The sequence below is a fragment of the Lipophrys pholis genome, assembly GCF_963383615.2.
Source record: "Lipophrys pholis genome assembly, chromosome: 8".
Taxonomy (NCBI): domain Eukaryota; kingdom Metazoa; phylum Chordata; class Actinopteri; order Blenniiformes; family Blenniidae; genus Lipophrys; species Lipophrys pholis.
The window spans coordinates 19668629-19695241 of NC_137630.1; the positions used below are offsets into that span (position 1 = coordinate 19668629).

Genomic DNA, 26613 nt, shown 5'->3' on the forward strand with positions numbered 1-26613 from the left:
CGTGCGTGCGTGTGTGTGTGTTTACATGCACTCCTATTTATCTCCCGTGCATCGCTTGAAATTACTGAATCACAGCTTGAACTATCTGCGGGTCAACAAACATTACCGTGTTTTAAATGGAGCTCAAGTGAGAGGTTGAGCCTGAATTTCCATTCATTACCATACGCATACTGTGCCAGGTATGCCTGCTGGTACTCTACAATACATGGTTTGCATGTATATATATGGAGATTTCCCCTGGAAGGCGGAGCGTGCATGCCTATGCACATGAAGATAAGCAAACATATATCCACATAGTCAATTAACCCCTCAGCGGTGCGTGAACCTGCTGCTAAATGTGCTCTCTGTCATCATTTACTCGGCTCACATTATCCCTCAACCATTTTCTCTTCAACGAATCCATTACTTTGGTTTCAAAATGCAGACAGGAAAGCAACAAAAAACTGTTTCTTTGTAGTCAACACGTCACCATGATGGGAAAAACGTCCAACTTTTTAGAAGAGAACGATTCCAATTACACAGTACCCAATTGCAATTTCATGTAAACTTGTGTAGATGACAGTAATGTGCACTCAGATGTATTTTCATTCACACTTGAATTTAGAAACTACAGTGTATGACAACCCATCAGGTTCGGGAGAAACTGAGAAAGCATGTCAGACCTGAGCATCACATGGCCTGCAGACCACATACAGCCTATTGCTGTCCCAGGGCGGCGTGAGGTCAAGGATAAATTCTTAATACAAGACAACAGCTTTACTTATATTTTGAAGGTACTGAGGTTAAAGTTGTGAGGTTAGAATTCGAGCAGCCATTAACAAATTTAACAAGGAAAAGTACATATCAACAGCAGCATCACACAGGTCTAATTTGACATGTTTCCACATTGATCACATTGACCGTCTAATTTGACCCCCAGATTACTTTGCGTTCAGAGCAGGGTCAGTCCTGGTATCTACCAGGTTCAGTAACAGGTTGGCTCAGTGTCATCAAATATCTTTTAATTATGAGTAGATTCAGTTAAGAATTCAGAAAAAATAGCAACAAACTGGTAAGATGCTGAATCGTAGTTTACAAACTAAAGATTTAAACTCACAACTAAAGACAGAAGATTGTGGGAATTATGACATTATATATTTAGCTAAACAAACTGCTTCCACCACGGCACCAAAACTGCTATGAAGATGCGAATTTGGTGTTTCAAATACAGAATAACTGTGAGCTGCACAGTATTTACCTGCTCCACTTCAGACTGATTTTCAACCCAAGGAGTATGTTTTTTTTTTTGTAGTCACCATGAATCATTCATGAGTATCACTGAAGATCAGAGTCAGTTTATAACAGGAGATCAGAGTGAATAGTTTAGTACCTCGTGTTGGATTGAATCAATAGCACCCCGACTAAAAAGTGATGTAGCTCAAATCAGTGGGCTGTCAGGATGATACCCAATCATCCTGACACTGGATCGGTGTAGGCTAACGCTAACAGGTGTTTTTCTTTCTTTTTTACTCTTTTTCAGAAAGCCCGCTTGGCCAGGATACGAATATCCAAGGCAGGAAGCTCCAATGCCTTCCTCCACAGCAAGCGCAACGGTCTGTTCAACGAAGCTTTAGAGCTCACGGTGAGACGTGCCACAGTTACCACAAAGCTGCACCGGTCAAGAACACTTTCGTTTCATTTGTCTTTTAATCTGCGGTAACTACCTCTTTTGATGCGGACCTTGCCCGTCCGCACTTTAATTATCCCAGCGTCCCATCAGAGACGCTTGTAGGGATCTCATTCGATAAGAGGCGAGCATCTCTGAGCTCAGCTGGGCGGCTGAGGAACAGGCTCCAGGCGATGCAGCAGGGAAAGTAAACACAACTCAAGGATGTTCCTTGCCACACCAAAATGTTGCGGTTCACAGGCACTATAGTGGCCTGGGGCTGACACAGCACAAAAGCAAGTGCTTCTTCCACCCTCGCGCTCGCTCTCTATACATCTCTATGGCTTTATCTCTTTAAGAAGCAACAGTGAGGGCGAAATGACAGCGGACACCAGTAATACTCAAGTTGGTGCAGAATAACGCATCAGTTTTAGACTAATGCCCGAGGAACCAAAACACTGAGAAGATGTGCAGCGGTGTGGCTATTCGAATACAAGTTTCTTATGTGAAGTTATGCTCATTTTGAGTCTCCCATTTTCTGCAGCTGAGGATTTGTGAGGTTTGGATTATTTGTCGATAGTGTTAGACAACTCAAAGGTTTACTGAATCTCTGCATCCAGGGAGATGTTGCAGTTAAGAAAATACTGTTGGATTTAAAGTTGACAGCATTTTATTTGAGATTTAATTTGCTCCCCCTCACAATGGTTACGAAACCCAAATTGAAGTAAATGCAGTATTTGCAATAGAGAAAGCGAATCGTTTTGGTGTACATCTGAGAAACACATAACTTTCTAAAAGTAAACGAAGAGAGATCTTTAATTTAAGTGTCAAAAACACTACAGAAACCTTATTACCAGCTCAAAACTGAATGGAGGATTGTCTGTAGTAGTATATTTCCTTTGTGTCAACCTCTTATCAGGTATTATGTACATTTCCGTCATCAAAAAGCACTCGAATTTAACAAATTTTAACCTAAAATTCCAGTTGGAGTACTATTTTCTGTAAAGTGGACAGTTTGTTAGAAGGTGTTCTTAGCAGCTATGTGAAATGTTAATTGCTGCCAAAATGCAGGTCTGATTGTGAGTTCTCTATTTACTAATGCCGTGTACTGCACCATGGAGACCATCACAGTGTGTTTTGTCACTGAGCAGATCAAGCTGTTTCCACTCTACAGTATGGTGGCCACCTGTGTGGTGAGCCAGAGCCGCCTCCAGACAGACTGCCGATATGTGCTTGCAGTCACATGTATAGAAAAGGCCAAAAATAACTCGGGCTAAACACCTGTGTTTTACCGCTGTGTTAGGTAGAGATAAGCAGAGAGAACACAGGTGAGCGGTGTTGCTCTGCACCCGTACGCACCATCTCAGCAAGGACGGATCTGCTTACAACACCAGCCACGCGCTGAACAAACAAGAAATTAACAAACTCCTACAAATTTTCCAAACATGACATTTTACTTGCCTCCGGGCGGTGCTGTGGAGCGTGCAGGAGCAGGGCGGAACTTGTTTGCTCCGTTTTGTCTCCAAACAGCTCCACCACAGGATCTGCTGGTAACGTCTGATGCAACCCATTGAAAGTGTACATGTGAGACCCCGTCGTAATTCCGACAAGAACAATGATGGCCTTCGGCGTTATTCTGAGGAGACGTCTTCACTAGCTCACGCTCAGGCCGTTATCCCAAATAGTTTGGCCATACAAGCAGAGTAATCATTGCTTCCTGACTACTGGCTATTCTTAAATCTACTGAGACACTAAAAAGATACTGACAATAAACATGTCTTAACTACATACTCACTATTGTCTTTTTTTCAAAACAATGCAATACAATGCTGTCTTTTCTATTCATATGTAGTATATATAAAGCCTTCAGAGCAGTCGATAGTCTTATTTTCTGACTCACCTCCCCACCGGCCAGAATGAAGTCCAAGCCACCACGGAACTCGAAATAGCTCCCTCTTGTTCAAGCTCACACAAATAAACAAAGGCACAAACAGACCGTGGCACAAGAAATAGTCAGTATGAAAAACAAGTCATTAATATGTTGCCCGTAGCCAGCCTTTTCAATAACAGAAATGGAGGCAAAATGTTACAAGGGTATTCTTGCAGCGATAGTACACACTGTATAAAGTGTCCTTTCCTGCACAGATCAATGCTGGAGCTCCTCTGATCTTAGCAAACGTGCCCATCGGGGTAACGCTCTGGGTGTTTGAGTGGCGTGACGGTAAACCTGCCGGCCGCCTGTTCTCAGTGCTAAACTATGAACACTAGTAAAACTCTACCTGTCTGTTTCCCTTTTGTCTCCTTCTACAACTGAAGCAACTCCCATACAAGATGAACCTTTCAGATCAGGTACTGAGACGGTACTTGGCCGCACACCTCATACATCTGATTGGTTTTTGTCCTTGCAGAGAATAAAGTGTAACATTTGTTTTGTGGGTGTATTGTATGTGTGTGTGTGTGTGTCTGTATTTCAGAATTCCACTGAGGATGAACAACGTTTAAGTAAGTCTACCTCTCTATTAGAGAGCCAGCACCACCACCTGCTGCACTGTCTGGAAAAAACCACTGTGAGTACACACACAGCTTTTCATCTCTATTTAAACGTTTTATTTTTCTTCCCACTGCACTGAATCTAGTGATCACACAAAAAGCTCACTTATGGAGACTTTAAAACCCCAAATTGTGCATCCACCCGTACGTTGTGCTGTAGCTGTGGCTCATTAGGTGAAAATAACTGACAGTCTGGCATAATGTGTACAGATCTACTGCGTTTTTATGTCCATGTGCAAATACTGCTCATTGTGGCGTGATGTCCAGTACACTGCATTTCCCCATGATACATGCTTGCCTGCCTGTGTGTGTGTGTGTGTGTGTGTGTGTGTGTGTGTGTGTGTGTGTGTGTGTGTGTGTGTGTGTGTGTGTGTGTGTGTGTGTGTGTGTGTGTGTGTGTGTGTGTGTGTGTGTGTGTGTGTGTGTGTGTGTGTGTGTGTGTGTGTAGACCTGACCCGCCGTCTGTTTCAGCCCCACACAACTCTTAGCATGACAAATCAAAAAGTCTTAGCACGTTCTGGTGAACATGCACCCAAACTCTCTTTATACTCTGCATGTTTGTGAAAATGGACCACATGAAGACCCGTATGGATGTAGGTCAAATGTGGAATGTTGGATTTTTGTGACACCTAAAAGACTGGGTGAACTGCTACAGCCAATAAATGGAGCACTCAGCTCCTTCCCTCTCGCTCTGTCTTCCAAACGGAGCAGCACCTGAGCTTCACATGCCATCACGGATGACATATTAACTTTAATCTGCAATGAGCTGCATCCAGAAGGAACAGGAGTCTGAATATGATATGGTTCCATCTTCTACGCCACTTCATCTAACTTAGAGTCTCGATCCCAGCTGATTTTCTGGTGACGGTAGATTACAGCCACACTGAATTCACAATTTGGAATCTATACAAACTCTTTGCGTCTTTAACACTGCAATTATTCCACTCTGGATCCTCACTGGCAGCTGTAAAAACTCTTCACAACACTGACATCACAGGTCTATACAGCTTGAAAAACTAGAGTATACAAGTGTGCTCTGTTGCTTTTTCGCTTTGCCTTTCACTGACTGTCAAAACAAATATCAGATCTTGAAGTTACATCAGGCTCAATGTAATTGAGTAATATTCAGATTTTTCAGTATACACTAATGCAGGTTGTAGCTGAAAACAGAAAACAACCAAAACTTTAAGAGGCAAAAAATGTGTAATGAGGAGATAATTCTGCTGCTTTCATATCTATAGAGGTCATTGTTATTATAAATTGATTGATTAGGAGTGCTTTAAAAAGTTACTTACCCACTAAATGGTGGGGAAATGGTTCTAAGCTCTGCAGACCTGTATGAAAATATTCGCACATCCTGCAAGGTGTTGTTGACCCAGGCTACGAAGCAGAAAATGACAGTCTATATTAAGCTATATACAGCACATAGTCATAAATATAAGTCTTGTAAATGCCACATCTTTTTTTATAACACTCTGTCTCTGTCCTTCCCTCTTTGTTTGCAGAACCACGAGTTTGTGGATGAGCAGTATTACCAGCAGAGCTACCTGGAGGCGGGGCTGCAGAATTATCCATCCCGGAGCCCGTCCCTCTCCAGCCAGGATGGCGTGACGGGGACGTGCTGCACCCGCCGGAGCAAGAAGCATCACAGCCCTTTGCCCAACGCCAGTGGCCCAGCACACATGCAGCCTTTGACACACACGCACACACACCCACAAGGCTTGCAGGAGCTCAGCACCATCCATATCCAGCCCCTCAGCACCAGGTAAGAAGCACTCTTAGAGCTAATGAACAGCAATGAACAAGGCTCTGCCATCTGCGAGCGTTAGCCTAATTACCCATTATGTAAGTAATGACAACTGACAAGGAGATGCTAAATTACCCTTGGACATCACATTTGATTCGGAGGAGGGTTCTTTTGTCTTAATCGAGGCGTTTTTGCAGGGACCTTTTGAAGTAAAAGAAAACAGCGTGTAGCTGTAATTTTAAAATTGAGGAGTTGCAAACAACTAAACATAAACAGAAAACATGATTTTCTAATTGAGGTTGCTTCTCCAACTTTCTGTCAAACGTGTCTAGAATAATCTCACACCTTTTACATTTAAATCGGTCCTAAAACTCAGGCAGAAACGTGTTTGGCTTCTGAAGTACTCCACATTCCTCATCAGCATCTTATTTACTCTGACTTTCTGCTGTTTGCTTGAGAAGGCTGCAAACATTTAATGGGCAGATTAAAGCTGTGGAGATCTGGATGTTGATTCTCATTAACACCTTTGAGTCGTGCTCATCGCTACATAACTTCTGAGCTGTGAGGCCTGTTTACTTAGGGGTGTCAAACATAAGGCCCATGGGCCAAAACCAATCCGCAGGAGGATAAAGGCCCAAAGACCTCGTTACCTTTCCTTCGGCCTCTGTAGCTGTGTTCTTTATTCAAGATGAACTATCCCACCCTGATCCTGATATTTTCTTTCTTGGTCCGTCCTTTAGCCGCTCCAGTCTGAACATGCGTGTAGACGAGCCAGCACCTCTGAACTGCCAGAGCAGCCAGATCACCACAGCAATCATCAGCATCCCCACACCCCCGGTGACGACCCCGGAGGGCGACGCTCATCTGCCCGCCGCCCCCACCCTCCAAAACGTTGTGAAAGTGTCGGCACTGTGAAGACTTGAGAGTGCAGGCGGGTCACACAGAAAGACAGATAAAGACTCCTGGAGACCGACTGAGGGACTGAGGCTGGCTGCGAGAGATGAGGAGGGCGAGCCGAGTCTGAGTCTGGCCTTGGTGGAGCCTGCCCTCTGTTGGCCATGTACTGTAATGACATGGACTCCCCTGTACAGACTGAAGATGGCTTTTAGATAACAGTATCTTCATGTTAGTGGTTGGCATACATGTGTGTGTGAGTGGAAAAGATATGGAGGGGGTTAGTTTAGAAGAGGAGGCAAGTGAGTGTGTGCCTCCGGAGGGTCCGAGGTGAGTTCCCAGAGTACATCATGTGTCACTGTGCACAAAGCACCTTTTGTTTTTTTCGTATGATTGATGCTTCTGTTCAACTCCTTTTTTTAGCCGGGAATATAAGGGTATAGGATGATCTCAAAGGGGGATTAAAGAAGAAATCACATAATCCAAACTTATTTTCCCCATTGACTCATCCTGAGCCTTTTGTTTTTTGTGTCACTTTGGTCCACTTTACCTAGTCATAGATTAATACGTCACTTTTTTAGGTCCAATATTATTCCACTTGAGTAAGTAACTTCTTCGAGGGACGAAATGCAGTCGGCGTGTCCGTGACGGCGTGACCAATGAGTTCTGTGTTTGTGAATGGGTGCTTGTGATGTCTTGCTAGATGATAGAGGTATTGTGACAGTTCAAGTAGGAGGTGTGTGTGTGTGTGTGTGTGTGTGTGTGTGTGTGTGTGTGTGTGTGTGTGTGTGTGTGTGTGTGTGTGTGTGTGTGTGTGTGTGTGTGTGTGTGTGTGTGGGTGGGTGGGTGGGTGGGTGGGTGGGTGTGTGTGTGTGTGTGTGTGTGTGTGTGTGTGTGTGTGTCAGTTGATTGAAAACGTGTGTTTCAATTCTTCTGGAAGTCTCTATGGCTCAGTATATGGTATATTTGACTTAGCTGCCACTCTGAAGGGTTCCTTGCACACATTTCTGTCTAAAATTCTCAGCACCTGGTCCTCCACACAACACGTGCCTGTTTTGCTGGAGTAAAACAGATTTTTTGTTTTGTTTTGTGTTTCTTTGTAGTTTTATGAATTTTCAGCCACTGTTCTATGTTTTGCCCCGACGGACCTCAAGTGACTCAATTCCACTGAAGAAGAAACATTTAGAATTGAAAGCCACCACAATTAAAAGCACAAGGCATCTGCTGAGAATTTCCGACACAAATCTGTCCTGAGCCCGGGATCTTTGTGAATATTGTTAATAGAATATTTTGTAATATTTGACCATCGTTTGGCAGAATCAGTGAAGCTGTCCTCTCGTTCTCTCTCTCTCTTTCTCTCGTTGTCGTCCTGTTGTATCCCTACCTCCTGTGTGAACAACAGTATGCTTTCAGTAGCCTTTATAGCTGTCAACGTTTTTTCTTCCCCAGACTCAGCGGGCATTTTTCAAAGTTGTTGAGTATGTGTACTCTATGTGGTTAGGAAACTTGATGTTTGTACTTTCTGTCCTCCTTGGTGTTTCGAATGGTTTTATTTACTTTTTCTTCTAAAGAAACTAAAGCAGGGACGTTAATTGTACCGGTCAACGCAGAGACATGGAGGACACTGGATGAACCACCCACAGATCTCTGTCACACAGAAGAAAAAAAATATATATCTATATCGGGCTGTTCAGTCCGTTCCCTCCAATCCCAGACAATTTTCTGACCTTAGTCCCACCTCTCATCAAATCCCATCAAAGTTGACCTTTGTAACCATGGATGATGACCTTTAAGCCGTGCTAATCTCCAAGCTGATGCTGCTCTTTTTCTCCCTTTTATTCAGCTCTGAATGTCATTTTGGGCTCAGCTCCGTCTCTCACTGGATGAGATGAGGTTGTTTTGTTTTTTGTTTTTTTTAACCAAATGGCAACAGCAGACTAAACACACACTTCTGCTCCACGTAATGACGATCAAGAGCACACAGGCTGGGTGGGAAGATACACTGGTGTCCGCATACTTCAAAAGCAATACTGGAACTGGCCCCACTGTTACGTCTGCCCACATGTAGCTGTTCTGTTGTTTTCTTCCCGTAGAAGTACACGATTTAAAACACCTGTCAGACTAGCAGCAGATGTATGGCGATCTTTAAAATATATATGACTATATGTATAATTAGCTTAAGATGGAGTAATCTGAAGAGTTTAATCTGTTTTACATTTGTACTAAGAGTTAGGAAAACACACATATCTCATCAGCCAACGAATATATTGTACATTGGTTTCATATCAATGCATCACTCCAGAAGACTCACGGGTCCGTCAAACTCTGCTGTTGTGCTTCAGTTTTCTCCGAGTACAAACACGAGGAAAGCCACAACTCTTCTGCAGAGTGGACACAGCGTGTCTCACCTACTAATAACCTCCTAGTAGTGGCCTCGTACATGGTAATTTAGTACTGTACACGGTGACAACGACTGCCTAGAACCAGTATTACTGTTTAGTTAAACTGTGCGCCAATTTACATGGAGTTTAAAAGAAAAGAAGACAAGCACAGGCAGACGGAGCTTTTTCAGTGTATTTTTAAAAGAAGACATCGACTCCATATTCACAGCATAAAGTCCAACATTTATAATTTATTGAAATTTACAAGAGTATGACATAGGCACTGGCAGAAGGGAGACCTCGCTGTATTTTGTTGCTGAAGACGGTGATTAAAATGTGATTATTTCCCTGCTTCCCTGCGTTAAGACAGGCCTCTTTGTGTCAGCTGCACTCTGAAATGACACACTTTGAAATCTTATGTAAGCATATATTCTCCTCAAAGTATAAAAGGACTGCTTTTATTTTTTATTTTATTTACGAACAACAAAAACAGGTCTGTGGTTGTGTTTGTCTCTCTTTCTCTGTTACGTACTCTTTTTTCTGGCTCCGGTCAGTTTTCTCCTCACTCTTTGCTTTGCCCTCCTATGCCACCTGTCGTTGTTGAGACTACTGCTGTGCGTATCTTGTCAGGTGTTTGATATTATTTATGACCTTGTCTTGTGTCCCGACTGTGAAACGCCTGATAAAACATCTATATCTGCCACAAATACACAATCTGTCGTCTTCTCTTCTTCACCAGCCTCTAAAGCGGTGGCTCGTGCTCGGCTTCACGAGCAGTAGAAAACCCTCAGGCTCTCGTTTTCAGGGCAGAGATCATCTTGCTGAGTTCAGAGCGAAACTGCTTGGTGACAAAAGTGTAAAGGACGGGATCCACCGCAGCCTGCATGCAGGTCAACACCACCGCTGATGTCTCCAGCTCAATGAGCAACTGGACCCCGAAGATAGAGAGAGAGAGAGAGAGAGAGAGAGAGAGAGAGAGAGAGAGAGAGAGAGAGAGAGAGAGAGAGAGAGAGAGAGAGAGAGTGAGAATAATGCAAAAATCAAATATTGTGCAACAGTATTTTCTCACAACATAAATCACCTGGTTACCCTTGTTGAGCTGTTCACATGCATGCCTTTCCTCCTGGTACTCCGGTTTCTTCAGTGAACAGTCCAAGACCTGCATGTGAGCTTAATTTATGAGCCTTATGGGTGTGGATGTGAGCGTTTGCCCTGTGATGGTCCAAGTTTAGTAAGCTGTGATCCACTCCGGGATACAGTGACAGAGAAGATGGGTGAACTCAACAATCAGAAAACAGGTTTGTCGTTTTGTTTGCAAAAATCTTCTCACATGAGAAAATTCAGTTGTCAAATAGGTCTGAGTTACAAGATGTCCTATTTTTCTTTCAATATTGTGTCACACTACAAGTATATCCCAGGGCATGGGGGTGTTTCTGAGACTGCATGTTCTCTTGTGTTCGCATGAGTTTTCCCTTACAGTGAATACGTGTGGATGTGTGTGTTTCCATGGGATGGACTGGTGATCAGTCCAGGATGGACAAACCTTCACACTCACCCTGTCTTGCCACGAGACGACATTAATTAGCAGAATGACCACCATGGGCACCCAGAAGAGCATGAAGGCGATGATGATGTACCCGAAGCGCTGGGCCAGTCTCCCCTCCACCCGCTTCTTGCCTCGCTCCCGGGTTCCGGGTGTGAGGAGACACACCGCTCCCACGATCTCCGGAGACCCCCGCAGTGCGTCTCCTCCTGCCGGCGCAGCCGCACAGGGCGCGCGCGCCCCGGCCACCGGGAGCATGGTCCTGCGGGGGGGCATGGGGCTGCTGGAGTCCACCAGGGGCAGGGAGTTGAAGGCTCTCCCGTGTGCGGGGACGGGCACCCTCATCCAGCCCCATGCGTGCTGGGACACCGTCGGTCTGAGCTGCACCCCGCGGTTGAACACCTTCTTCCGGTGCTGTTTCACCACCTTGAAGATGCGCACGTAGTGGACGACGATCACGGTGAGGGACAGTCCCCACACCGGCACCAGCACGTAGGGCCCGAACGGGTCTGGGGAGCGGGCGGGCTCCCCGCCACGCCCCCCGACGTGCGGGCGGCAGAGCAGGTAGGACAGGGCATTCTGGGAGAGCGCGAGAGAGACGAGAGCCAGCAGCAGGCCGCACGCCCAGATGGACATGATCCACAGTCGCACCCGCGCCCTCCTCTTCTCGGTGTGGAACGGGAAGGCGATGGCCTGGAAGCGCTCCACACTGATGCTGACCAGCGTGAGCAGCTGCACGCAGCTGCACAGCGCGTAGGTGAACTGCTGCAGCGTGCACAACGGCGCCCGGCGCGCGCGCCCGGAGCGCACGAAGGACAGCAGCAGCAGCGGAGTGTCCACCGAGCACTTCAGAAGGTCGCTGGCGGCCAGGCTCACCAGCAGGGCGTTGTTGGACGTCTGCAAGCTCTTGGTCCTGAACACGACCCAGCACACCCACAAGTTCCCGGGTAAACCCAGAAGCAGGGTCAAAGTCAGGACCGTGCAGTTGAAGATAAGGAAGGCGGCATCCATGCGGAGCTCCGGGCGACCTGCTGTGTGATTCCACAAGGTGTGAGCGTCCATAATCTCATCTGCATCCTCTCAGTGTGGACCCCCTCTTCCACACACAGCTCAGTCCCCACCAGTGAGAAGATGCCGAGGGAGAGCAGAAAGAAAAGCCCACTTTTGTGCAGCATGAGTTCAATTGATAAAATTGTTTCTTTTTTTAAAGGAAATTAGCTGAAGTGGGCCCCTTGCTCAGATTAATGTATTTAAGGGTGTTTGCCCTTTGTGCTGCAGTGATTGGGTGAATGAAGGGCAGTGGCTGATTGGCCTATAATCAAGAACTTGTAGAGATGCCTGACCTTGGTGTGCACATGAGATTGCATAAGGCCACTGAGTACATGCTCCTGATGCTCATACACACAGGAAGCAGTGAAGTACACTCTGCTCAAGTGGTGTTCATCAGTTTCCTCACTGAAATGGGCTTGACAGGCTTGTGAGTTTAAACATAAACTTTAAATCTACCACGAAATACCTGCACCGTTTAATTTGTGGCCGTTTACACTTTTGGTTCATTGAAGAGTTGCCGTTTTTCTTTATCCAATCAGCTAGTGTCAAGCATTTTACAAATAGCGTTATATTTAATGTGGCTTTTACTTTTATTCTCTGAGAATATTTCAGATCTTCACTGGATCTATCCCTTGTTATCTGAGCCATTTCCATGACGCCTCCAGGCTCAGGTAGGATAAATCCTGGACCAGTACCCAGTCCATCACAGGGTGAGCACAGAGAGACATTTACTCACATCACACCTATTATAGCAAGTTAGCATCGCTGATTACTCTCATAGACATATTTTAGATTTGGAAGGAGTGTGCAGAGAAAGCACATGGAAAGAAAGAAAGAACATGCAAACTCAAACTGGGAATTTCCTCGCTATGGGGCAAGTGTGCTAACCACTGAGTCCTCATTTCACATGTGTTTTATTACTTTTACTCTATAGGTTGAGTTAGTTTACCAACTTTTGATCTTCTACACTCCGGGTGTCAAACATATAGTTCAGGGGACACATACAGGCTGATTTCATCTTGAACGGGCTGGCAGGTAAAATAATGCCACAATAACCTTGAAATTTATCCTATGGCCTTTTCATTACGGACGTTTTTGAAATTTTTATAATTTGTTTAGTTTAATAGGCCAGATTGGAGCCTCTTGTGGGCTGGTTTTGGCCCACGGGCCTTACTTCGGACATCTCTACTCTCAAGCCATCTCCAAATTAGATAAAGAAAGTTGCATCACATCTATATGAAGCACTATACTAATTCATCACTGTGAAAACAGATGTGTAGCCTGGCTGAACAGAAAAAACATGATGTCTGATTCTGCACATTTATTCATAAAGTCGTTATTACACCATCTGACTTTGATCAAGTGAAACAAAAAAGGCATGAAAAAAAAAAACTGTTATTACTGAAACTCCTCAGCCAGGTGAAAAGTTTTTTTTTGTTATAGTTGAATGGATGACAGGAGGATTAGAAATGCAAACAGCAGCTGAGAAACATTAGTATTTCATGAGTTCCTCCATGTAGACGGCGTTCATGCGATAAGCCGCCATCCAGTTGGAGGCTGTGCTGTAGTAGCTTTGGTAACGTGGCTCTTGATAAGAGGACATGGAGGCGTAGTAATCGTTCCACGCTCTGTAACAGGCTCTCCAGTAGGTTTCAGCACTGCTCCACTCCTCCTCTTCCTCGCTGCAATCTTCTTCATCCATTTGCCTCCTCGATTCTCTTTCCATCTTCACTGAGAGCTTTTTGCCCCGTTTCTCCATTTCTTTTTTCATCTTCTTTGATTCGTCCATGCGAGTCTGTGCTGGAGCCGTGTGATTGGTTTGCCTGCTTGATTTAATGCTCGACACAGATTCGGCACCTCCAGTGCGAGCTGGAGCTCTGGTACACGGTGTCTGATCGTGTATTTTGGGTGCTCTGGATGAAGTGGGACTTGGCCATGTCTTTGAAGTGTCGGCGCCCGCTCTGCGGTCGGCTCCGGTAGTCCGCTTCTGGTAGACCTCATGGTTCTCCTCCATGTCGGAGTGAAGGCTGGCATGGTCAGATATTAACCTCGGAGGTGAAGCGTTGGACTCACGCCGTACATCTTTCTGTACAAGATTTGAAGTGCTGTCGTCGTCATAAAGCATGACACGCTCTCTTTGTCCCCTCTCGTCACCGTCGTCACGGCCCCTGAACTCTCTGATGATCTCCACTGATCTCCCCAACCCTGTGGTGAGGAATTCCTGGAAGTCCCGCTCAGCCTCCGCAAACGTCAAGTACGTCGAGTCACTGTGCTTGAAGGAGCTGAGAGGAGGGATCTTGGGCAGAGCGTCCTGCAGCTCTTGTCTTGTGGGTGTTGCTTGAGGACTCGGAGGCAAAGCGTCTCTTGGGGGAGATCTCTCCGTTAACGTCTTATCGTGTCCTCCACGCCTCAGTGCGGGCTGGGTCTTTTCCAGCTTTCTATGACTACTATGTTCTTCAGTCCGATCCTCCATGGGAGCAGACACGGAGACTTCGACCTTCGTGCGTTTCTTCTTCTCCGTTCTGGGGAACAGCTGGGACACGGAGCCTGGCCTGGAGGCCTCGGTGCAGACATCCCAGTCACAAGGCTCATCCATCAGCCCCGGCTCAATGGTGGCTGAAAGCACAGCACACATGAGACTAGAGGGGCTTTTTCTTTTTTAATTAACATTATATTACAGGCTTAAACTCTACCTGTTGCATGAAAACAAACCCAGCCTGACATGTGACATACTCACATGGCAGCAGAGCCAAAGTCAGACAACACTTCTGAGCGATGGCCAGCATCTTGTTCTCCTCCTCGCCGTGGCAACAGTAGGTCACAGCCAGCCCCTGAGTGCCTGTTAAAAAAATGGAAACTTGATGAGGACCCTTTAAATCCCAGGCTGGAATAAAGTGTGTGTGCTCAAGCTGAGAGTGACGTTAATTCCCAGAAAACACATTTAGCGATATAACGATAACTTGAAACTTGCCAATAGTAAGCAGTAGTAACAGAGTGATTCTTCAAGGTGATTTTTTTTTTCATCTAGTGATGATAAACTCGGTTCTCTGCGGTTGAGCAAATTTAGCACAATTTGAAGTAAGAGAGAGAAATAATGCAATTTATAGTTTTTAGCAAATATGACAAAATTTGGGAAGGATCATCAAAATGAACATAAAAATAGATATTTTGAATATGGATCTTACAGAAATCCCACAAATCGTTTAATCTCCTCTAAACTAAAAGTAGGGCTGGAGGTAAAACACACCAATGAAACAGATTAGAGATTCTGCAAAAATGATGCAACTCTTCAGTAAACAACCTCTCCTGCTGCACAGTGTCATCAGCCACCCGGGCCGCTGAACACATGATGCAAAAATACTGCAAAAACAACACAGATCTTCCAAGTTTTCTGCCTCTGACTAACCAAAACGCCCAGCTCGTCCAATCCTGTGCATGTAGGTTTCCCAGTCCTGCGGCACGTCCAGGTTAATCACCAAGTTGACTTTTTCTGCATCGATACCCCGCGAAGTCTGACACAGACAAAAGAAGAGGGAATAAAGTACAGAGCAAGCTGAAGAATCGTGAAAACAGAGAAAAGAAACACAGGGGATGATTTCTGTCTCACCAGGTCGGTAGAAATGAGCACCCTGCACTGGTACTGCTTCAGTTTGGACATCGCCTCCAGCCTTTGGTCCTGAGTCAGGCCTCCTGCAAAGCACCAACATTAAATCTGATGCCAGCATCCTGAAGGCTCCTCCGCTAATACTAAACTTTACAGAACCACTCGCACAAGGAAACGGTGGACAAAATCATTGCTTTGAAAAATTCAATAAACCCTTAAAAAAAGTCAAACTTTTTTTATTTGTTTTAACAGTTCAGCTGTTTTTTTTTTTAGATTTAATCACAGAAGACTAAAACTTAAAGCATTCTTTTATTTCTATTAATATCAGGGGTGTCAAACACATTTTAGTTCAGGGGCTGCATATAGCCCAGTTTCATCTCGAGTTGGCTGGACCGGTAAAATAGTGTCATTATTAACCTTTAAATTTAAACTTCAGAAGTATAAGTGATAAAAATGTCTTTATTTTCACAAAACTAAACAATCACACTCAAAAATGACCATAGTCCCAACATGAAGCCAATTTCAATGGAACCTTCTTGTGCAAAATACTTGAAAAGTCCAATAAAACTTCTATGGCTGCTGCATTATGCATGTTTTTACAAACTCACCCTGACAGCATGGCTTTGAGATTAATGCTAGTTTTGTCTTTCATGGCAGCATCACTGATAACGCAGCTCGGGTCTCAGAATCATGTTATGTCCACGACTCTTGAGTGCCGGTCTTGAGTAATTTGGTTGGTTGTTTTTGTTTAATATGCAATGTTTACTTTAAGGTTTTTGCTATTTGCTTCGTGTGGCGGACCGCATTGGAGCCTCTTCCAGGCCAGTTTTGGCCCACGGACTTTATGTTTGACACGCTGATTTAGAAGGCCTTTTTATGTCAGATGCTTCACTATTCAAACAACTTGTATAGAGCCTGTCAGGCAAATCATTTTACAATAGAGGTTTCACCATATTTAAATTGTTACATATTTTAAAGTTAATAGTCTGAAAGTCAAAAGATTATTTCATTATTTAAAGGTTGGATTTCTTTCACCTTAAATGTAATTAAATGAAATTATCACAGTTTCTAAATTAACCTTTGGGATTTGTTTTTCAGGAGAATGCAATTAGCTGCACTTCCCATTTGTCTGACCTGATCTTCACTACACACCACAAAGATACGGAACCGTGGTCTCACCTGAGATACAGACAGCAGGTAAACCTTTGGAGGACAGGATGTCTGCCAGGTGCTGAGCCCTGCAGGGGAAATCCAGCACAAACCTCTTTCTATGAATACATACTTCTGCAATTCACACACAGCATGACACTCACTTCAATAGTGCAACGTGTGAAGGGTAAATACAGGGCGATGAGTAACCAGTTACCTTGTGTGTAGGTTGGAAAACACTAAAGCTTGGTTGAATGGGACTTTGCTGAATAGCTCTAACAGATGATGCACTTTCTCCTCAAAAACCCTGTGAGGTACCGAGTGTGACTGCACCAGCTTATAATACTGCTTCAGACCTGGAGGAGCAACACAAACAGCCATCAGGTCAAAGTAAAGCAAAAACACTTCCGTATTCATCGAAAGTGCATCGTGATGAGCCTGTAAATGTTAGTTTTTTTTCTTTATGTGCTTCTTTTCTAATTCTTCAAGATTGCAGTTCACACGAAGAAGTACACCACTATAAGTACTATTATCATTTTAAGCCTCACACATCTTACCAATAGAGACAAGCTGCAGGGAAGCTACAAACTTAATATTGAGTTTTTACTGCAAAGCATCAAAAGAGTTTCTGTTATCGGAAGAAACTCCAGCTTCTGAAGATGAATTTACATAAATGTACAAAGTGCTGCTTTGCAAAAGGAAGCTGTCGTACCTTTCAGGCCCATGTCAGACGGGTTGAGTCTAACAAAGGTGGGCTCCCGCATGTAGCGTGTGAGCTGCTGTGCCAGGTATTCTGGGTAGGTGGCGGAGAGCGCCAGCATCTGTTTGGTGACAGGCAGCGAGGAAAAGATCCAGCTGAGGAAGAGGAGGGTGGGGCTCAGGTCAAGTGTATAGGTGGGAGGCGAAATTCTACAAATTTAAATCGTATTGTTCACTTACGACTCCACATATCTGTGACTGCGTGAAGCTTCATGGACCAGATTATATAACCAACAATAAATTGACAAATTTTGTCCAGAAGTGAGAATTGGGCGTTATCTAAAAGGCTGGGTATCATGAAGATGCTCATCCACGGTTTAAAAACACATGAAATGTACTTACTCTGCATATTACGAAATGTTGTAAATAACGTCTACAGCAAGAATGAAAGTGTACAAGTCCCGTATTTTTAGGTTAATAGTATGAACCTTGATCTGCGTAATTAATGAATGAATATTCTCTCTATTTGTTTTTTCTTCCTGTAAAACAAAATCAAATGTGTGTAAGATTCTGCATCCATGCCCCTCAACCACCTCTGTGAGAGACACACAGCTGTGTACCAACAGCTGGGCTCAGATATCAGTTCAAGCTGAAAGAGCTGGGAAATGTACAAACAGGCTACTGGAAGGGTCAATAAAACCCAGAACACAAAAACAGTTACCAAAATTACATAAATACACAGGATAAAATATTACACACAGTACATTTGGCAGTGTCTTTTGGTTATAAGATTTATATTTGATTTTGAAATTAAAAAAAGTGTTTGAGATACCACTTGAAAACAATAAATAAACATTACACTTCCTATGACTCTTCAGTCATTTGTGGTTCAAACTGGTTTTAAACTTTTCCACGAAAACCCTGAAACTAAATATTCATACTTGATCTGCTCCTGGAAGCTGCCCTCCTCCAGCAGCTTGTCTGCCTCGTCCAGGACGAACAGTCTGATGCTGGAGGTCGACAGCATTCCCAACTCGATGAGCTGCTTGATGCGACCTGAGAACCACACAGAAGAGACACGGTTCCAACAAGGAACGCAACCACTGCACGAAGCTGCGCTCTTGGCGGGGATCCCGCTGGCCTCTCACCGGGCGAGCCCACGGCTATGTGACACCTCTTCAGATGGGATTTGTCCTGGCTCACCGGCCTGCCTCCGATGAACACGTGGCACTCCAGGCCCTCCATGGCACAGCCTATGGCCATCACCACGGCGTGGATCTGCACGGCGATCTCGCGCGTTGGGGCCAAAACGAGAACCTGCAGGTGTGGAGGAACGATTACAACCACTGACACTAGTTGATTGAGAGCAGATTAAGGTCCGGCTGGGTGTCGCCTGCTCGGTAAGACACCAACGCTAATAAGATTACAGTATAAGAAGCCGGCTTAACGGGATCTGAAGTTCCTTTTCTTAATTGATTAAAATAAATAAATAAATAAAAATAAATCACTATTCTATAAAAGGTTCCATGAAGCTTGGCCTGACATGTCTGCACTTTCATCTAGTTTATCACATGATAAGCGGTGCATTTATAACTATTCCTGATTTCTTTGCAGATCATTTCTTTGTTGTAACTATATTCTGTTCTACTTTCCTTTTAAATGGCACAACATTTTAAGAGACATGCATCTGTGGGATGAGCAGCAGAGCGGAGTATGTGGCTTGCGAACAGCGAACAATGTGTTGAATCTACTGCAAACAGCTTGTACTGTACTGTTATTGGCTCTTTAGTGGTGTTATTCGGTGGATTGGATCATTGAAGCCTGAACAAACAAGACATAGCAGCGATAAAGCTGCTTAATTCATTTAAAGAGTAGGCGTCGCAGTAGTGTGTTAATGAACTACACACAGCCTGGCACAGGCTGGTTACCCCCTGCTGTGAGGTGGCATCCCGTTCTGCCGCCAGCCGTCTGTCACAAGTCGGCCATCGAGGTTCTCCTGGCTGCCAGAGCTCATTACACCAGTGTTGTGTGGGGTGGGGTCAAAACTGCTGGAGGGCCATCGGAAGCTCAAAACAAAAAGGTCAATCACAGTGTGGCATTGGAAGAGAACATTTGCTATTTGCTTTCTCAGCTCTGCTGCTCAGTCCACAAATGCATGTTCCTCACAGAAAGTGGTACAAATTAAAAGGGAAATGAAAAGCAGCAGTGTTAATTCACTGCCTTACCTTGCGCGCAGTGTTTAAAAAGACCTAAAGTTTTACCTTCTTCATACTAATCAGCACTGCGATGGAAAGTATTGCAGAGATGCAGTTCAAATTTTTATATCAAATATTGAAGATGTATAAAAAAAATCCACTCACCTGAGTTGTAGGATTCTCCAGGATCAAAGAGTCCAGGGCGATTGTGCAGAACACGCATGTCTTTCCTGTTCCAGACTTGGCCTGTACAATCAAATCTGTAAAGAGAGAAAAAATTTTTTGGGACAATCAACGAGGGCTGTGCAGTGAGTCAGAGTAATCACAATCAAATTTAGCTCCCATAATTAACTCCACTTGATTAGGGGCAATGAGGGCTCCATCTGTTGCATCAAATCAAGTACCTGCTATTCACAGTTTACCTCTCTGACCAATCACTGGTATTCACCTCTAGTACACTGTAATTAACTCCTATGCGGTAGGAGCGAAGAGATTTTTCACCAAACCAGCACACATTTCTCCTCTGGGTTATATGTGCCAAGGCAATAAAATGTTTGACAAATAATGGTTTTACTTCCAAAGACAGATTGTGAATTACAGTGGAAAGATGTTGTGATGAACAAAATAATGTTTGAAAGCATCACTGATCTATAAAATAAACTTTACTGGTGGAATGCAGAATAATTTAATTAGTTTTCTAAGAAGTTAATCAGTGCCAAATTTTGAGGTTTTTTTTCAACAAATGTGCAACAAAACACAAATATATATATATATATATATATATATATGCTCATTGAAATGAATTTTACATTTTATCATTGAAGCTTTTCCATGTGGAATTTGCATGTTCTCTCTGCGCGTGTATTTCATCCCAAAGACATGGAGTAAAGACGGAACAATAGACCTCAGCTGCTCGCGTGTTGACGAGGACCACAAAGCAGGATCACATTACACCGATTTCACAGGCAACGTATATCCTCCCTGTTGTTTTTTGATTCATTTTAAGGTTCTTTAAATAGTCTTTCATCTTCTTATCTTCCAGATATACTTTTATCTTGTGAAACATCTCGTGCTCCAATGATGTTAATCATCCCCACCGTTAATACAACAACCTACAGTGAGGCTGCTTTCCAGCAGTACACACACCAGGTGTATGGAACAGCCTGCTGAAGCATGAGGGCTGCAGGCATTTTAGATCTGATATTTAGCCTCGTTATTAATTATTACTGTGTTCCTGGTAGCTTTTGATGCGTGTGTTTATACAATGGTATATAGGGTGGGCATCTCTCTTGCCCAATATTTTTGTTTTCATCCGGTAAAGCAATTAATGAGCCTGTATTTGTCTCACAATGGGAAAATGGGCATTGTTGCAGCAGCAAATGGACAGAAATAATAGATAGTACAAATAATATGTATGAAAAGGAGCAACAATACCATATGAACGGGAACAATAACATCGTGGTGATATTTGCATCTTTACATCACATAGTTGGAAGTGACTGGAAATATCTGGAAAACTAACATTCTCTTAGGCATCCACTAGTTTCCTTGATACACTTCATATTATTTATAGTTCATCTATGTACGTGTTTTTATCGTGCCAGACCAAGCCAAGTAAGTTGACTTCAAATATCATACAATTCATTGAAAAACAGACTTTTGAGTGACTATTCTTGTGCCCCTAAATTGAATTCTACCTGAATGGTTCTACAATAATTTAAGAACAGCACTGTGGTGGAACAAAAGCTCCTCATTCTCACATTCGAAACAAGTTCTTTTTAGGTGTTTTTCTCCTTTTTAAAGTGCAATGAACATGCGACAGGACCCTGGTTCTGACCCCCTGACATGTGACGCACCCAGCCCGCAGCGGCCCAGCGGGATCGCCTTGAGCTGGATCGGAGACGGTTTCTGGAACCCTGCGGAGGAAAGTCCGTCCAGGACGGCCGGAGACAGCAGCAGGGAGGCGAAGTCGATCCCCTCCGACAGCAGCACATCGTCGGTCCGTGTCCGCGTCTCGATGTCGTGTGCCGCTCTCCTCACGGGGGCGGCCATGTTTGCTAACTGTTTACCGCCTGGTTAGCTCGTTATAAGCTGCGGCAGAGCCACGCGCTCACCGCCCTCTAGCGGCGAGGAGTGGAACTACTCAAAACTGGGTAATGTTTTCAGTTGGTCGCGAGCCACAGATAAAAACCTCGTAGATTCTTTTTATAGGTTTTAGCACGAGGCGGATAGTAAGTAAGCTTGTGTTCTTATGTTAATCAAGCAGAATGTGAGACATGGATTTTCTTATATTGAGGACAAAAAATAGTCCACTCAGTGAGGTGTTGTGACGAGATGAATCCATGATAACTGAAACAAAATGTGTCCCACATTTCTTTTTTTAATCTAATTTTAATTCGTTCCAGACGAGTCAAAACCATGAAACAAAATGCAAACACATACAAATAATATATATACACTATATATAGGGGGGTTTCATCATTTATAGGTAGACTTGTTTTAGTGTCAGTATACAATATTTCACTATCACAAATTCAAACTGAACCATATGTTAACCCAATGAATGGAAAAAGATCAATATTCTTCTTGTATGGGTCACAATTTGTCAAAGAGGGGTGAAGGTAGGTCCTGAAACCATGCAGACCCCATTTACCCTCTTGTTCAAGCAAGAAAGGGTGAAATAACATACTATCTATGTCACACTGCGGTCTACATCTATATTTTTCGTACCCTTAGAATAATGTTCCAAACAAAAAATATGAAACCCTTTTGCATTTGAGTGCCTGCTTCATTACTCATGTGCAGTTTTAAATCCAACAATCATGCAAAGTGCAGACTTAGAGGAGATTTATCATCTTCACAATCCGGATCTATGGATTTGTTTCCAAAGAATTAAAAGTCATCTCTCACCTCACTGAGATTATTAAGAAGAGCCTTTCTCTCTCCCTATCTTTTTCTTAAGTTGCATCATAACCAAACGCGACATCTCTAGAGGAAGAGCTATAAATGATCAAATCATACTTTTAAAGATTATTGATAATATTAAGTATCTGCCAATCCTACATTATTATTTTTTTTATTAATATTTCCTAAACCTGCTGTATTTTTGCTATTTGTACATTTAGCACTGTTCCGATTTGAGTTGGACTACTGATGGCTTGCTGACACTTTTTTTTTTCCAGAAGAAGTAGTTTCATCTTCAAGAAGTGCCCGTCCTGTATTTGGAACATTTTCTCAGACAAATGGCAAGATTTTCCCTCCATGGAAACTCTTCAGTACCCACCACGGACAGTCTTTCCCGGACTGGTTTCACAATACTGGCCGTCATCATGGGGCTGTTCTCCGTAGCAGGGATCATCCTCAATGTCCTGGTGATTGTAGTGATACTGAGGTACAGACAGCTCAGGCAGCCACTCAGCTATACGCTGGTTAACCTCGCCATATGTGACTTGGGGTGTTCACTGTTCGGAGGCCTTCCCACCACAGTGACCAGTGCCATGGGATACTTCAGCCTGGGACAGTTGGGCTGTGTCTTTGAGGGATTTGCTGTTGCTTTCTTTGGTAAGTTTACTAACGTACTGACTGAGGTAGCGCATGTATTTGATACTAGTAAGATTACTGATTGATTCACCACATATTGTGTCAAATTGATAATAATCAGTAATTTGGCTCCCATTAATATTAAATAAAATAAAGACCAATAAAAAAGTTTGCAAACATGCATAGTTAATACTCTTTAAAGTTTATGCCTTATTAACAGTAATACTAACAAAAAATGCAAACTTTCACTGAAATCAGTAAGCAAGTGTTCATATCTGAAGCTTTAACTCTTAAAGAAAATAGTTTAAATTGGTCGTTTGGTTGAATCATGTTACCTATTTGATGGCAATCTGGTTTGTTTTTGTTACAAATAGATCATCATCTTTGTGGGACACATAAAACTTGATATTTGAAATACATAGAGATTTGTATGGAGACGAGTTCTGGATTCCTTCAGTACAGAAAACAATTGGAACAATGTATATGTATTTTCTGTTGTTAGTAGTTCTAACACAGCTGGTTTATAGACATATTATCTCCATGATCCTGAGACCTGAACGGATTTTTTTGATTAATATATAATAAAGAAGAGAGATTCCTTTTTAATTTGATGTTCATTCAAGTTTTATACTATAGGACAACATTTCCCTTGGTTTTCACTTCAAAAGGTAATGTTATCCACTTCCGTCTTTTCTCCCAGGTATAGCGAGTTTGTGCACAGTAGGAGTCATTTCTGTGGAGCGTTACATCGTGGTGTGTTATCCCATGGGAGCTGCCATCTTCCAGACCAGGTACAGTCATGACCATACGGGTTCTTCCTTCACAAAACCATTTCAGAGACCGTTTCTGCTGTCCTCAGGCATGCTGTTGCTGGAGTGGTCCTGTCCTGGGTCTGGTCCTTTGTGTGGAACACCCCGCCTCTGTTTGGCTGGGGAAGTTATGAGTTAGAGGGCATCGGCACCTCCTGCGCTCCCAACTGGTATAACCGGGATGTTGGGAACATGTCCTACATCATCATCTACTTCCTGCTTTGCTTTGCTGTTCCATTCTCCATCATCTTGGTGTCGTACTCACGACTTCTATGGACGCTCCACATGGTGAGCGACGCAGAGGATGAACATGTATTTCTCAACATATTCTATACTCGAGAGTCTGTCTGCTGGTGTTTTGGTGGTCCTACAGGTGTCAAAGCTGCAGATTTCTGAGGACAGAAGCACGCACCGGGTTGAGGTTCAGGTTGCTCGGATGATCGTGGTGATGGTGTTGGCTTTCCTCATCACCTGGCTGCCATATGCTGCCCTGGCCCTCGCTGTCGTCATGGACTCCAGCCTTTACGTGGACCCCGTCATCGCCACCATACCTGTATACTTTGCTAAGAGCGGCACTGTCTACAACCCCATCATTTACATTTTCATGAACAGACAGGTAATCCATCATCGAGTGTATTGTTAGTCTCACACACAAGCAAAAATGGAAGAAAAAAAAATTGAATTGTTCACACATTTTGTCTACTGACCACAATCATCTGCTTGTGTGTTTCTAGTTTCGAGGAAATGCTGGTCCTACTGTTCTGTCGGGATAACAAACAATCCATCCAGCCATCCATCTTCGTTCAGCTACGGTTCCCAGGGGTCCATGCAGGGTCAGATACAGATCATAAATCGATTACCAGGATATCGAAGAGAGAAAAACAAATGTACACACATTCATACCTAAAAGCAAATTTATATCACCTACCAACTTGAAACGCTGGTTTTTGGACTTTGGAACCCACCGTCCAAAACCGGGAGTATGAGGAGAAAACACACACACACACACACACCAGGAAAACATACAAACCCCTGTATGTACATGTCCCAGAATTTAGGGCGGTGTGATCCAGACTAGGAGCAGCTGATATTCAAAATAATACAAATTTTTAAGGGACGGGCACAGATGATTCCGAGAGTCTACCCGACTCTCTTTATTAATCAGACTTCTTTTTTCTTTTCTTTTTTTTTTTTCACAAGTGCAACATTGTTGGGACATTGCACCGATCCTGTTGTTCCAAACTGTTCATTTCAGTACTTTATCATTTAATGCAGCAAGACATACAAATAAATCCTAAGCAGCTTCATCTTAGTATTACGAATGATCACATGATGTCAGTGGTGTAGTGGTTAGCATTCTGGCCTCACAGCAAGAATGTCCAAGGTTTGAGTCTGGGTTATTGTGTGGAGTTTGTTCTCCCTGTGCATGCCTGTTTTCTCCTCCCACTGTCCAAAACAATGAATTTGAGGCTAATAAGTGACTCTAAACTGCCAAACACACAACCTTCCTACCACGGGGCGCGTGGTCCATGCAGCCTACATTTTAAATGTAATAAAATGTACTAACATTTGTAAGCACTGTGGGCATTTTGGGCATTTTATTGGGCTGTGTCAGATTTCAGGTCACCGCTGACTGTAGATGTGGGTCATAGAATGTTTTGGTGAAAATCATTTATGACAAGAGAAGAGTAACTACATGATTTTTATTCTTTATTAGGTGTACACATCCCGGTTGCTTCTTAAGGTCTGTCCTCATACATGGTATACACCCCTCACACTCCTGCAGACCTTTTCCATTTGTATGGCTTTCATTAATAAAAATCAACATAATCAGTGTCATAATATACTTCATTCCAGCCTTTTGGATCCAACATGTTAATCAGCAGAAGAAAAAAAAAAACATGATAAGTTATCCTGTTATTGTTTTTGTCAAGTCTCACAGTTTGATCATTCACAGTCATTTCTTCCACTTTTTCCAAATAAAAACAAATGCAATCATACTCATCCTATTACCATGGCTTTTTATTGATTACAGAAATATTGCTATGACTTTTATCAAAGAAAAAAGGGGAAGGGAGAAGCCAGAATGTGAGTAGCTGTATAAAACCTGTACATTTTTTGTATATACAGAGTGAGGGAACATCTATGTACATGCTACATACTGTCACACTCTGACAGACACAGACCAGGGATCATTTCATCCTCTCTGATGAGTCATGTTCAAAAGAAAAGATGCCGAAATGACCCAGAGTCGGTGTCTCCCATCTACGCCCACCAGCCATCTCATAGATACAGTACATGTTGATGTTGACAGGCTAACAGATCGGTGTGTGAAACAGTTGTGTGCTTGGAGGACTGACTTTGGTCCTGTTGTTTCTGGCAGAATGAAGTTAACAGCAGCATTTAAGGACTGTGTTGTCTGTGTGTGTGTCGAGTCCTCTTAAGTACTCCGAGATGTCAGAGTTCCGCTGGAAAAGCTCTGCATGAGCTTCTGCTGCGCGACACACCTGCGAGTCAAGTCTGTCTCCGTGCTGCAAGCACCTCACACTGCTGCTGGACAGTGTGTTTTAACCGTCTTTATGTTCTTTAAGGTACATCCAGATGGGGATGTGGTGTGAGAATCATGTGATAAGGTTATGTCACATGCAAGACGAAAAAAAAAAGGAGGTATCCTTTATCCAGCAGCAGTTATTTGACATACCCATTGAAAAACATGTGTGTTCAATGCAAAGACATGCTTACAGAGATGGCGGGAAGGGACAATGGGTAAGGTAGTTTCTGAACAGCAACATTAAGGTCAAATCAAG

General features: G+C 43.5%; 4 protein-coding genes across 4 annotated transcripts in view; 2 read left to right on the forward strand and 2 right to left on the reverse strand.

Annotated features, from left to right (window-relative positions):
- The window catches only part of kcnd3 (potassium voltage-gated channel, Shal-related subfamily, member 3), a gene marked incomplete at its 3' end in the record, with an annotated part of 96458 nt that extends 89601 nt beyond the window's left edge, over positions 1–6857 (forward strand). The window contains exons 3-7 of the mRNA XM_080470255.1: positions 1520–1621; positions 3962–3994; positions 4120–4212; positions 5701–5960; positions 6683–6857. Coding sequence (XP_080326381.1) covers positions 1520–1621; positions 3962–3994; positions 4120–4212; positions 5701–5960; positions 6683–6857 — 663 coding nt within the window. The remainder of the gene's footprint in view (positions 1–1519; positions 1622–3961; positions 3995–4119; positions 4213–5700; positions 5961–6682) is intronic.
- Positions 6858–10004: 3147 nt separating this feature from the next.
- Positions 10005–11822, reverse strand: LOC308113656 (uncharacterized protein; the record flags this gene model as incomplete). Its single annotated transcript, XM_080470050.1, has 2 exons — positions 10005–10145; positions 10773–11822. 2 exons carry the CDS (start codon positions 11820–11822, stop codon positions 10005–10007), a joined length of 1191 nt encoding a protein of 396 aa, XP_080326176.1.
- A 1295-nt stretch (positions 11823–13117) lies between these two features.
- On the reverse strand, positions 13118–21540 carry ddx20 (DEAD (Asp-Glu-Ala-Asp) box polypeptide 20). The gene is made up of 11 exons (XM_080469817.1): positions 21314–21540; positions 19623–19717; positions 18411–18579; positions 18204–18318; positions 17276–17418; positions 16781–16919; positions 16594–16652; positions 15418–15500; positions 15217–15322; positions 14548–14649; positions 13118–14426 (listed from the first exon to the last, which is right to left on the reverse strand). The coding sequence occupies exons 1-11, from the start codon at positions 21507–21509 to the stop codon at positions 13303–13305; spliced, it is 2331 nt and encodes a 776-aa protein (XP_080325943.1). The 5' UTR covers positions 21510–21540; the 3' UTR covers positions 13118–13302.
- Positions 21541–22426: 886 nt separating this feature from the next.
- parapinopsina (parapinopsin a) lies at positions 22427–25814 on the forward strand. The gene is made up of 5 exons (XM_080469824.1): positions 22427–23018; positions 23698–23788; positions 23857–24094; positions 24180–24422; positions 24541–25814. The coding sequence occupies exons 1-5, from the start codon at positions 22700–22702 to the stop codon at positions 24577–24579; spliced, it is 930 nt and encodes a 309-aa protein (XP_080325950.1). The 5' UTR covers positions 22427–22699; the 3' UTR covers positions 24580–25814.
- The last annotated feature ends 799 nt before the right edge of the window (positions 25815–26613 follow it).